We start from the raw sequence: 12,947 nt of genomic DNA on the forward strand, positions 1-12,947 counted from the left end.
TGAGTGTCCGACTCTTGATTTTGGCTCAGGTCATGATCTCACGGTTTGTGAGATCGAGCCCTGTGGCTCTGCTCTGACAGCACAGAGACTGCTTGGGATTCTGTCTCTCCTCTCTCTTTGCCCCTCTTTCCACTCATACAGGCTCACACGTGCGCTCTCTCTGTCTTAAAAAAAAAACTACAGTAATCAAGAAAATGTAGTATTAGTGAAAGGATAGACACATGGATCAATGGAACAAAATCTAGAAATAGATGCACACGTGTATGGTCATTTGATTTTTGACAAAGATGAAAAGGCAATTTAATGGAGAAAGGATCATCTTTCTAATGGTGATGAAACAAGTTGATATCCACTTTCAAAGCATGAGCACAACCTCAACTCACACCTCAGTCCATATACAAAAAATAACTTAAAATGAATCATAGTCTGTTCTTGCCACTTCTGTTCAATATTGTACTGGCAGTTGTAACCAAGGCTTTTAGGCAATAAAATAAATAGAAGTCATCTGGACTGGAAAGGAAGAAGTAAAACTTTCTTCTTTGAGGATGACATGATCATGTATGTAGAAAATACTAAGGAATCCACAAGAAAGAAATATCTCCACTGAGATAAACAAGTTCAGCAAAGATTATAGGATATAAGATCAATGTACAATAATTAATTGTATTTTTCTACATTGGCAATTAACAGTCTGAAAAGTGAAATTAAAAACAATTCTTTTTACAAGTTGCATCCAAAAGAATAAAATAGGACTAAATTTAACCAAAGAAGTATAAAACCTGTACCCTGAAATCTACAAAATAATGTTCAAAGAAATTAAAGAATACTTAAATAAATGAAAAGACATCTCATATTCTTGGCTTGGTAAGATGGCAGTAGTTCCTCAGCTGATCTACAGACTCATTGCAGTTCCAATCAGAATCCTAGCTGGCATCTTTGCAAATAAATGACAACGTGTTGATGGAAGCAGCAGGTTTTGTTGAATACAGTGACATGAAACCACTGACTAAAAGAAATGAAATTCAATATTATTTTTCTCTATTTTTTTTCTATCTTTAGTCCCTCTGAAAAACCATTATTTACTGGGACAGAGGTGCTTCACAATCATTTTTCCTTGGAAAAAGGTGACTGAACAGGGGTGCTAAGAATTTTGAAAATAAAAGCACATTTTTAGTGAATTCTGTGTGCATTTGGGTAGATGTTTGTGTAATGTCTATTTTAGAAGTTATGAGTTGTTTAGGAACCTAATTCCCAATATGACAGCATTTCAAAACATGGACATTCAGAAAAACACGTAAAATATTCTAAAATGTCTAATCCCATGTGGCTTGTATCTGAAGAGAATTTTGATAACATAATAGCAATTTCTGTCTTTGTATTTCATAGCCTCCTCTCTGTGAGATCTGTAACTAATTTGAATTTTGTAGCTGTAGGCCACAAGGTGGTGACACCAAATAATATAGAAATAATAAATGTCCAAGTGGGTGCTTCTGTTCCAGAATATAGTATGTTCCCTTTTGATATACTGTTCTCTTTCTTTTCAGTAATTCTAATACGATTTCTTTTTGTGTTAAGAAAACAATCCTGAGAAACTTAACAGAAGACCATGGGGGAGGGGAAGAAAAAAAAGAAGTTAGAGAGGGAGGGAGCCAAACCATAAGAGACTCTTAAAAACTGAGAATAAAATGAGGGTTGATGGGGGGGTGGAAGGGAGGGGAGGGTGGGTGATGGGCATTGAGGAGGGCACCTGTTGGGATGTGTACTGGGTGTTTGTTGTACGGAAACCAATTTGACAATAAATTTCATATTAAAAAAAAAAAAGAAAGCAATCCAAATTGGCATACCACTTCAGCTCACCAAAATTTAGCTCAAATTTGTCATTTGGTGAATATATCAAAAAATTACAGAGATCATGGATCCTGCCTTGTCTCAGGCTTCAGTTATCATAATACTGGAGTAATAGACATTATCAGTAATATTTTATATCGGTAATATCATAAAATTTTTATCATTAATATCAGGGCACTGATTAAAAAATAAACAAAAAAAATCCTAATATGTAAAGTTGCTATAAACTTCACTTAAACTTTGGAGATTTTGTTTTATTTGCTTTCATTTGTTTCATTTCATTTCATTGTTATTTTTTTAAAAAATCACATTTCATACCTTAAAAAATTAACTGTATCATGTAACAAATGATATAAATTGTATATATGAAGATAAAATACAAGACTTAAAATTTTTTAGATTGAATTTTTTGACCTTAGGTTAGGCAAACAGTTCATCAATTCAACACCACATATACTAAACAAATTCATGAGGTGGACTTTATGGGAAAAAATCTTTTGCTTATTGAAAGATCTGTAAGAAGACAAGTTACAGGGTGGTAGAACATATTTGAAAATTTACAAAAGGCTTATGTCCAGAATATATAAAGATCTTTTAAAATTTGAGAGTAAGATCTATAAATAATTCCTTACATTTGTAGTCTTTTGATTTTCAACAAGAGTGCCAGGACAATCTGTTGATGTGGGAAAGAAGAGTCTTTTCAGTGGAAAGACTGGAACAAGTGGATATCCAAAATTCACAGTAATGATATTGAACCCCTACTTCACACCATTTATAACAATTGATTCAAGATAGATCCAAGACCTAAATGTCAGAACTGAAAATATAAAACTCTTAGAAGAAAATATAGGCATAAATCTTTGTGTCCCTGGATTTGGCAATGGTTTCTTAGATATGACAATAAAAGTATAAGCAACTAAAGAAAAAATGGATACAGTAGACTTTATCAAAATTAAAAACTTCTATACTTCAAAGAACATCATGAAGAAGGTGAGAAGACAACACATGTAATGGGACAAATATATTTATAAATAATATATTTGACCAGGGGCTTGTATCCAGAGAGTATGATTAACTTATGACTGAACAGTAAAAAGACAATCCAATTTTTATTTTATTTACTTTCAATTTTCTAAAAATGTTTATTTTTGAGACAGAAAGAGAGAGAGAGACATAGCACGAGTGGTCGAGGGGCAGAAAGAGAGGGAGACACAGAATCCAAAGCTGGCTCCAGGCTCAGAGCTGTCAGCACAGAGCATGACATGGGGCTCGAACTTATGAACCGTGAGATCATGACCTGAGCCGAAGTCGGACGCTCAACGAAATGAGCCACCCAGGAGCCCCAGACAATCCAGTTTTTAAATGGGCAAATATTTCAGATTAGACATTTCTCCAAAGAAGATATACGAATTACCAAACTGCACATGAAAAAGATGTTTAACATCCCTAGTAATTAGGGAAATGCAAATCAAAACCACATAAGACACCACTTCATACCCACTAGGATGGCTAAAACAGGGTGCCTGGGTGGCTCAGTCGGTTGAGCATCTGACTTCAGGTCAGGTTATACTGTCACAGTTCATGAGTTCAAGTCCCGCATCGGGCTCTGTGGTGATAGCTCAGAACCTGGATCCTGCTTCAGATTCCGTGTCTCCCTCTCGCTCTCTGCCCCTCCCCTGCTTGCCCTCTGCCTCTCCCTGTCTCTCAAAAATAAATAAACATTAAAAAAATTTAGGATGGCGAAAATAAGAGGTAGACAATAACAGTTTTTTTGAAGATGTGGAGAAGTTGGAGCCCTTATACATTGGTGCAGCCACAGGTTGGCAGTTCGTCAAAATGTTAAATACAGACTGAAATGTTCCACTCCTAGGTGTGTATACCCAAGAAAACTTGAGAACACATAAATGGATAAGTAAAATGTGGTACATCCATGCAATGGAATGCTATTTGGTTATAAAAAATAATGAACTACTGACATGTGGCACAACATGGATGAACCTTGAAAAGATACTAAGTCATAAAAGGCCACATTGTATATGATTCCATTTATGAGGCATCCAGAATAGGCAAAGCCATAGAATCAAAAAGGAGGTTCCTGGTTGTCAAAGGCTGAGAGGTGGGACAAAGGAGGAGTGATTGCCAATGGGTATGGGCTTTCTTTTTGGGTGATGAAAATATTCTGAAATTTGATAGTGGTCATGGTTGTGCTACACTGTAGAATATACTAAACACCACAGAAGTGTGCATTTTAAGAGTGATTTTCACAATATATGAATTATATCTCAGCATAAATATTGACTCAGTTTTTAAAATGGGCACAAGATTTGAGCAGATACTTTATCAAAAAAGAAATATGGATGACAAGTATATGAACAAAAAAGTACTACATTGTATTATGCATTAGAGAAATCCAAAGAAAGGCCAGAATAGCTAAAATCAAAAAGAATGACAATACTAAATGCTGGTGTGGATATGGAAGATCTGGAACTATGATACTTTACTGGTGAGAATAAGAAATGGTTCAGGTACTTTGTCAAACTGGCATTTTCTTATAATCTTAAAACATACCATTATTATGTCCATGCATGCATTCATTTACTATGACCAGCAATTCCATTCTTAGATTATTTATCCAAAAAAGGAAGCTTATATTCATACAAAACCTGTACATAAATGTTTATAGCACCTTTATTCATTAATAGCCAAAAGCTGGAAACCTAATAGCCAAAAGCAGTGACTAGATAAACAAACTGAAGTATTCCATATAATTCCATCATACTCAAGAATAAAAGGAAAGATCTGGGGTGACCTGAGTGGCTTAGTTGATTAAGCATCTGACTCTTGATCTCAGCGTTGTCAGTTCAAGCTCCACATTGGGCTCTGTGCTGGGAATGAAGCCCACTTAAAAAAAAGCGGGGGAGGAGAGGGAAAGATCTGTTGATACTTTCAGGAAAATATAGAGTGGGTGAATCTCAGATGCTTATTGGCAAATGAAAGAAGCTGGACCCCATAAGCCCCATACTCTGATTTCATTTATAGGACATTCTGGAAAATACCATGGAGAGGGAGAAAAGATAAGTATGTAGGAGGAATTTGGCTTACTAGTGAGCTGAAAGTAATTATTCCCTCTGCAGATCAGATTTTATTTCACAGATGAGTTTGTTTTTCCTAGTTACTAGTGAGCCATAATGACTATTCTTTTTATTTTTTATATTAATGCCCAGCATAAAATAAAGGGAAATGTGTTGATTTTTGTTTTTAAACTTTATGATGGAGGGTGGTAGATATTGGGAAGAAGGTGATGATTTTACCTATGACTTCCGTTACTCATCCTGTGTCTCCTATTCTCTGTGGATACTCATCTCATGACTCCTCTTTCTTCCACCCTCCCAGCTTTCACAGGCTGCTGTGGCTGGAATATTCTACCCACTTACTTTCAGCTTGTTTAGAGAATTGCTTCATGCCTCCTCTAGACTACCTTATATCTTCCTGTTTTGTTTTCTGTTACTATCCTATATTCCTTCATAAGATCATAAAATTATAATTAAATTTTATACTAATTATTTGTATAACCACTTAACATCCATCCATTTCTGTATCCTCCATTCCTCTATCCTCAAAGACTAAAGTCTCTGTTTATAATCAAGTCACACTTGGTGTTACCAGTATCCTTTGTTTTTTCCCATCCATATAACCATGATACTTTTAGAATCAATTCTGCCTTTGATAACTTTCTTAAATGGTTAGTGGAGTGAGTGCAAATCACGTGAGAGAAGGAAACATCTCTTGGTGATGCTTTTCTTTATTTTTCTTTTTGTAGGGAAACTAAACAGCCAAGACTCCTACAATAATTTTGCCAACAACAACCCTGGCAACCCTCGGCTCTCTCCTCTCCCCAGCTTGATGGTATTGATGCCTCTTGCACAAATCAAGCAACCAATGACATTGGGGACCATCACCAAACGAACAGGGTAAGGCCTTAGGCTTGCTACTTTTTAAAATAGCTGCTTTAGAGGATTGGATACATAAAAATAAAACACATTTTCTTTGGGTCATTTGAGTACGTTCTTCATTTCCAGCCCATGTGAGACTTAATGGCAGCAGAATAAGTACAAAGTATAGAACATGTACAAACATCCTCAAATACAACCATGTGCACATACATTCATAGCAAAGACAAAGCAGTGACAAGTTGTGAAAACTAGTACTGGCTAATAAAAACCAGACCCATCTACTCAGTCTCATACTTGCTGCCTTGCGGCTTTGTCTGAAAGTACAGTTTCAGTTTCTTGCTTTTGTGGACATAATCTGTGTTTATAATGACCACCAGATTTTACCTGGCCCAAATACTAAGGAAAGAACTTTGTTAGATGACAACCATGTTTCTGAAACTTAAAGGGAAAAAAACCCTATATTGTGGTATAATTTACAAATAATAATCTGTCATTATTGTTACGACAATGTGATATTATGGGTAGTTTTCAAAAGCCAGAGTCCTAAAATTTGGGCTTTACTCAAGATTGGTCATTAACATCCACAAAGACATTTGATGACTCACTTGATGTGTCTGTGCTTATTTTAGCTATTTAAAAACATTTTTAATTACTACTGGTTAGGAATATAAAACTCACTTCTTTGAGTTCTTGAAAATAAAGTACTATATTTAAGATATCATTAGATGATCAGTCGCAAAATGATTCTGAAATTCCATTTGTACCAGAAAAATATATATCTATAGGCAGATTACCTGTTTCATCAATAAGCAATCCTGAGATTGTTATCTAATTTGAAATGAAACAACTGTCTTAAATTTTGTCTGCAGGTAGCTCAGAGAAAACCCAATCCTGGCTTCAAACAATCCTCAGGGCCTTTCCAACAAAAGAAATAGATTATATTATTTGGCTACTATATCAATAGGTCTTAATATTTTTGTGCTGGATGGTAAAGTGTTTATAGAAGTCACTTTTGTGAGAAGAAATACTCATGCTCAGGGACAAGGCCTTTGAACTCCAGATTTCACCATAGTGCAGAAATGGACCCTCTACCTGGTGGGGTGGTATTCATATACAAAGTGATCTTATTGCTGAAGGCAGAAATAAAATGGAGTTTGTGGCATATTTGGGGAGGGGGAAGGAAAAATATACTTAGGTCCCAAATTAGGCATGTTATGATATAGATCATTGGGCCTGTATCCCTTTTTTTTAAAATTTATTTCAGCTTTTTAACTATGTTCAGTGATTTAAATAGAATGTTGGCTTCCCTTTCCTCTTTTAGTTTCTTTTTTTTAAAATAAGATAAGTAAAGGGTGCTTGGGTGGCTCAGTCAGTTAAGTGTCCGACATCGGCTCAGGTCATGATCTTGCTGTTTGTGAGTTTGAACCCCGCGTCAGACTCTGTGCTGACAGCTCAGAGCCTGGAGCCTGCTTCTGATTCTGTGTCTCCCTCTCTCTCTGTCCCTCCCCTGTTTACTTGCTCTCTCTCTCTCTCAAAAATAAATAAGCATAAAAATATTTAAAATTACAGTAGCTATTACTAGGAAAGAGGTTATGAAGAGGTTATTTACTGTTCATTCATTTTTTCTTTTACTTTTCTGGGATGTAGAATCAAATAAAAATTAGACTAAATCTTGAATCATAATTTTAAAGTTATTTTTTTTACTTATAGAAGTCATCCATAATTGTACCTTTTTGATTCAACTGAGCATTGTACAATTCTGCATAGTACTTATGAGTTTTTGTGTGTGTTTCCTGAATCCAAGTGAAAGAATACTCAAAATTGTTATTCTTGAATTTAATTCTAGCTTTGTTTCTGGTGTTTATTGTTTTTAAAACTTACAAGCTATGCTATTTTTATAATGTAAAGAATTAGCTCTCTTTTTCAAATAAGCTTTTCTAAGACAGTGACTGAGGTTCTATGCATGAAATCCTATTATATTAGAATTTAATTCAACATAGTTGTGAGGAGGAGTGGAAACTGAGCCTACTTTTGTATGTATTTGAAATTTTCCACAATAAAAAGAGAAAGTCTTTCACACTCTTTCACACTCTCTCTTGCTACTCTCTATTTCTCTGCCCTTAGATGGACAGAAACTATTAATCATCTGGTGTCTCCCTCCACTGCCATATTTTATGAACTTGGATAAATTCTGTTTCTTTTCTTTTTAAAAACTTAGTCACAATTCTTAGATTTTTAGATTGCATACATTAGGCTCCCTTATATTATAGACAACTTAGTAATTATTTATTAATGAAATAACTTAAATGAATTTGAATTATGTGCTTTGGAATTAATATTAGTTCAAGGTAGACATGTTGCATTGTTGACTTGGTTTTTTATCTCAGTTCCCAGACCATTATATTTTTGCTGAGTTTTTAAATTCTTTTTAGCATGTCCTGTGTTGAAGTGTTTAAAGAGAATATTTGTCCCACAACGAATACTTGGTTTGTAATTTTTAAAATTTTCGGAGGATTCAGATTTACAAAAAAAAGTTATAAGACCAGTAAAATGAATTCCCATTTTCCCCAAATGTTGACAATCCAATATTTTTGCCTTATCATTCACATTCTCTCTCACTCTGCCCATACATGTATGCACACGTGTGCATACACACACACATACACACACACACACACACCATATTTTTCTTAAATTGTTTCAAAGTAGAGTTAGTAATTCCTTATTCCTACAAATTTCAATATATAACTTCTACAGACAAGGATATTCTCTTACATAACTATAGTACAGTTATCAAAAGAAGAGATTTTAAAACTCACTATTGGTCTTTTTCGTAGAGTTGTCTGTAATGACTTCTCTACTTGTGGCAGAGCCATTAGTGTAGCACACATTATTACCCTGCCCATTATTTTCCGCTCTCCCCACCTGCTGTTCTTTTTTTCCCCACCCCTCCTGCTATTTTCTCTGGCTTCCTATTAACACAGATCACAGTGACCTATAAACACTTTGATAATAGTATTAATAACTTATAGTTGGCTCTTCTTATGAGACTTAATACCCTAAGCCACTTTCTTTTTTTTTTTTTTTTTAATGTTTATTTATTTATTTTTGAGAGAGATATTGAGATTGAGAAGTGGGACCTAAACTCACGAACTGTGAGATCATGACGTAAGCTGAAAGCAAGAGTTGGATGCTTAACTGACTTGAGCCACCCAGACACCCCCTCTAATCCGTTTTCTGAAGGGTTTGTTGATTATATCCAGAAATTGCTATAGTGTAATTTCCTTATAATTTTTATTCTAAGTCACCCCAACATTTGTTCATAGAATTTTTAGAATACAATTTATGGTTTTATTACCTTAAAATTTGGCATTTTCACTGAAATACATGTATTTTGCCTTACCAAAAGTAATATTTGTTTTATGAGAAAAAAAATTCCCTTAATTTCCATTTTTTATATATGCTGAGATTTGAACCAAATCCCATACATCTCATATCATTAGATTTCATCCCATTAGATTTTAAAAGCTATATTTATTTCATTTTTATTAACATTTTTTTACTATGACCAAGTCTCATGACTGTAGTTAGCTAATTTGCATTATTTCCACTAAATTTTGTTACATTTACTGAGAATTTTGCTTGCTATATTAAGGTTACCAGAGTGATGAGCAAATGGGGTTTTCATTTTCCAGGTCTCTTTTCATTCTAGAAATTCTCATTTACTCTAACTTTGCTTCTATGAAATGCCTTTGGTAGCATTTTAAAAATAAAACTAACAAGAAGTATTTGACATAGAATATCTAGAAATAAAGCACAGAGCTGACTCATTTATAGACATGTAAGTTTTGTGATTACTTCCAGTATATCTGATAATATATCTAATAAAATCATGTACTTACCTAGGCTACATCAACCTTTATTTACTCCATGTCCTAGATATTTGGCAAAAAGTCAAAATAAGCACAAAAAGTTGTATTTCTAGCACAGAGATTTTTTAAGGATTGCCTAGGATCCTATACTAGAATATTCAAATTGAGATAGAAGCCTCAGTTCAAACCTTGAGGGGATAAAACGTGTGCTTACCATATTTCACATCTGCCCTCTTATTTTTGGAAATATATATCCCTGGAAGCCTGTGCAATGTCAGGGACCATCTGTCTTACTTCAAGACATACACAAGGCCAGTAGAACTGCAAATGGCAAAAGACAGATGTATTTACACCTTCATGTTCTGTACCTTGAAGCAGCACTTGGAGGAAATAAGGCCCATTTTGGCAACAGCTGTTGCTTAACCTGACTACAATATACATTGATGAAGGCAAAAGAAGTGCTAGAAATCACTTGGCTCAATAATCATTCATTCAAACAGGGTCCATTTTCTTCCAGTATAAGACTGGAGAACTGGAAAAACCTCCATCATGTTTTATGACACATAAATAAGAATAGTTCTCATCTCTTAAAGTGAAACTGGGTACTAAGGAATTGCTCATTTTTTTGAAGTGTTAAGTGTTAATAGTAGGGATTTATTAAGTAGCATTTCATAGATGTTTGGTTGAATTACTGAATCAAGTAAGTGATAATTGTTTGTTTGAATGCTTCCTATGTAAAATTTTACTAAATAGATAATTTTTCATCAGTATGCATAATTTTATGTGCATTAAATCTAAAGTTATTAACCTATACATATCATTGTCCAGGGACAAATAGAGAGCAGCAAATTTCTTTTTTTTTTTTAATTTTTTTTTTAACATTTATTTATTTTTGAGACAGAGAGAGACAGAGCATGAACGGGGGAGGGTCAGAGAGAGAGGGAGACACAGAATCTGAAACAGGCTCCAGGCTCTGAGCAGTCAGCACAGAGCCCGATGCGGGGCTCGAACTCACATACCGCGAGATCGTGACCTGAGCCGAAGTCGGACGTTTAACCGACTGAGCCACGCAGGCGCCCCTAGAGAGCAGCAAATTTCTAAAAGAGATCAGAGTAATTTCATGGGAATAAAAAATACAGATATTGGTAATGAAGTTACTTCCTTACTCTTAACTAACAGTGAAGTAAACATGAGATGATTTGTTGTCTTTCATGTTTCCTTTGTCTTAAGTGGAGAAGCTTCTTGTTCTTTTCCCTTCTCCTGTCTTTATATTTATTCATGTCTTTGTGAGCAATTTGAAGTGTGTATTAAGAACCTAAAGCTCGACACTGTAGAAATAGGTTAATGTAGTCAAAGGATATTGACTTAGAATCTGATGCCTTGACTTCTCAGTTGGCTCTGCTACGTATTACCAGTGTGTCCTAGATAAATTTCTTCATCTGAAGAATATAAGTTTATGTATTTGGATTATCATCTTTTAGCTGTACATTGTGTGAGTTCCTACCAGGACTTTGGTTCCATTCCTTAATTTCTAAGCCTCACTCATTGTCAAGGTATAGGCCAGTAACAAGAGCTTCATTTAGAAAACATAGATGATTGTTCTTATTTAGAAATGGAAATATTTAATAGCATTTATTTGATTATCTCAAATTTGTAGACTAAATCTGCCATAGAGGTTGCTAAGTGGGTAAATGACATTGGCCTACAGTAGGCCTTGCAGAAAGGTCCATTCCTTCCTTGGCTTATCTAAAGTTTGCCTGAGCCCCAAACCTTATACGCTAAGTTCTGAGAATTAAATGGGAAAGATTTGGAGAAAGGCTCACCAGATACTGTAGTAGATGGTAATTCTCCACTTCCCAGCCTTGTCTTATATAGGTGTTAGTTTTTGATAACTAAAGTTATAAATGTTTGGTTCCAAATATAAAATAACAGATAATGTATTTTCATTAGAATGGATATGGATATATCTGCATGTACAATATACTTACCACAGTTTGAGTTTACAATTTTCATGCTCCATCAGTAGAGTATTTAAAATATACCATGGTTTGTTCCATTTTACCATAAATCTGTGGATTTTTTAGTTTTTGAATTAAGTCTACTATTAAAAATCAACAGTGGTAACTTGATACAGAAATTTGATAGTCTGTGCTATTCCAGTCTCTTCTGAAACATCTGGTAGAATTTTAACATTATCTAATGTTTTTCTAATGAAAATCTTGAGTTTGTAATTTAAATTTGCATGTTGAGTATATCTCAGATAGTGAACCTGTCTGTTTCAGCTTCAGTTTGCCCTGTAGATCAAGAATTTGAGAGCCAACAGTGCCATGGGTGTCTTTATTATGGAGTGGTTAAAATTAAATTAATGAAAAGTTATAAGTAACACTGGAAAAATTGACACAAGGACTAATTTTGCTCATATGTATGTGAGAACTGTAAGTCCATTTCTGTAGCTCTTTAACAGAGGATATACAGAATGTAACAGTCATTTAAGTTCCTAGGATATATTGGTAGAGGATACGTCTTTGCAATTTTACACATACCATTTTCTCTACATTTAACATTTATATGGGCTTATTTTTTTTCAGTTTTTTTAAGACATAATTGACATGTATCTCACTATATAAGTTTAAGGTGTGTAGCGTGATAGTTTGATTTACACATATAGTGGAATAATTACCACAATAGGTTCAGCTAACATCCATCTTCTACTGATACAATAAAAAGAAAAGAAAGAAGAAAAGAAAAAAGGAAACACTTTTTCCTTGTGATGAGAATTCTTAGGATTTACTCTCTTAACAGCTTTCTTATATGTCATACCACAGAGTTAGCTATGGCCATCATGTTGTACATCACATCCCTAGTACTGATTTATTTTATAACTGAAACTTTGTACCTTTTGACCACCTTCCTCCAACTCCCCCTTCTCCTACCTTCTGCATCTGCGAACCACAAATCTGATCTCTTTTTCTGAGTTTTTCTTTTAAAGATTTATCTTAAGATAAATAAGATCATACAGTATTTGTCTTTCTTTGACGTATTTCACTTAGCATACCTTCAAGGTCTTTCCATGTTGTTTGAAATGGTCAGATTTCTTCATATTTTTATGGCTGTATAATATTCCATTATAATGTATAATATATTAAATAAATATTAAATATAGTTAATATATATGTAATATATAATATAATATATAATATATACATATACATATACATATACACATCACAACATTTTTATCTATCCATTCATCTATCCATCAATGGACACTCAG

The 12,947-nt window shown here is 34.2% G+C and overlaps 1 protein-coding gene across 13 annotated transcripts in view; it reads left to right on the plus strand.

Moving 5' to 3' along the window:
- Positions 1-12,947, plus strand: part of BCAS3 (BCAS3 microtubule associated cell migration factor) — a 614,170-nt gene that overhangs the window by 282,186 nt on the left and 319,037 nt on the right. For all 13 annotated transcript variants that reach the window (XM_042966194.1, XM_042966193.1, XM_042966192.1 and 10 more), the window contains one exon: positions 5,669-5,819. In XM_042966194.1, the coding sequence (XP_042822128.1) occupies positions 5,669-5,819 (151 nt within the window). The remainder of the gene's footprint in view (positions 1-5,668; positions 5,820-12,947) is intronic.

This window comes from Panthera tigris, chromosome E1 (assembly GCF_018350195.1).
Source record: "Panthera tigris isolate Pti1 chromosome E1, P.tigris_Pti1_mat1.1, whole genome shotgun sequence".
In the NCBI taxonomy this organism is placed as follows: domain Eukaryota; kingdom Metazoa; phylum Chordata; class Mammalia; order Carnivora; family Felidae; genus Panthera; species Panthera tigris.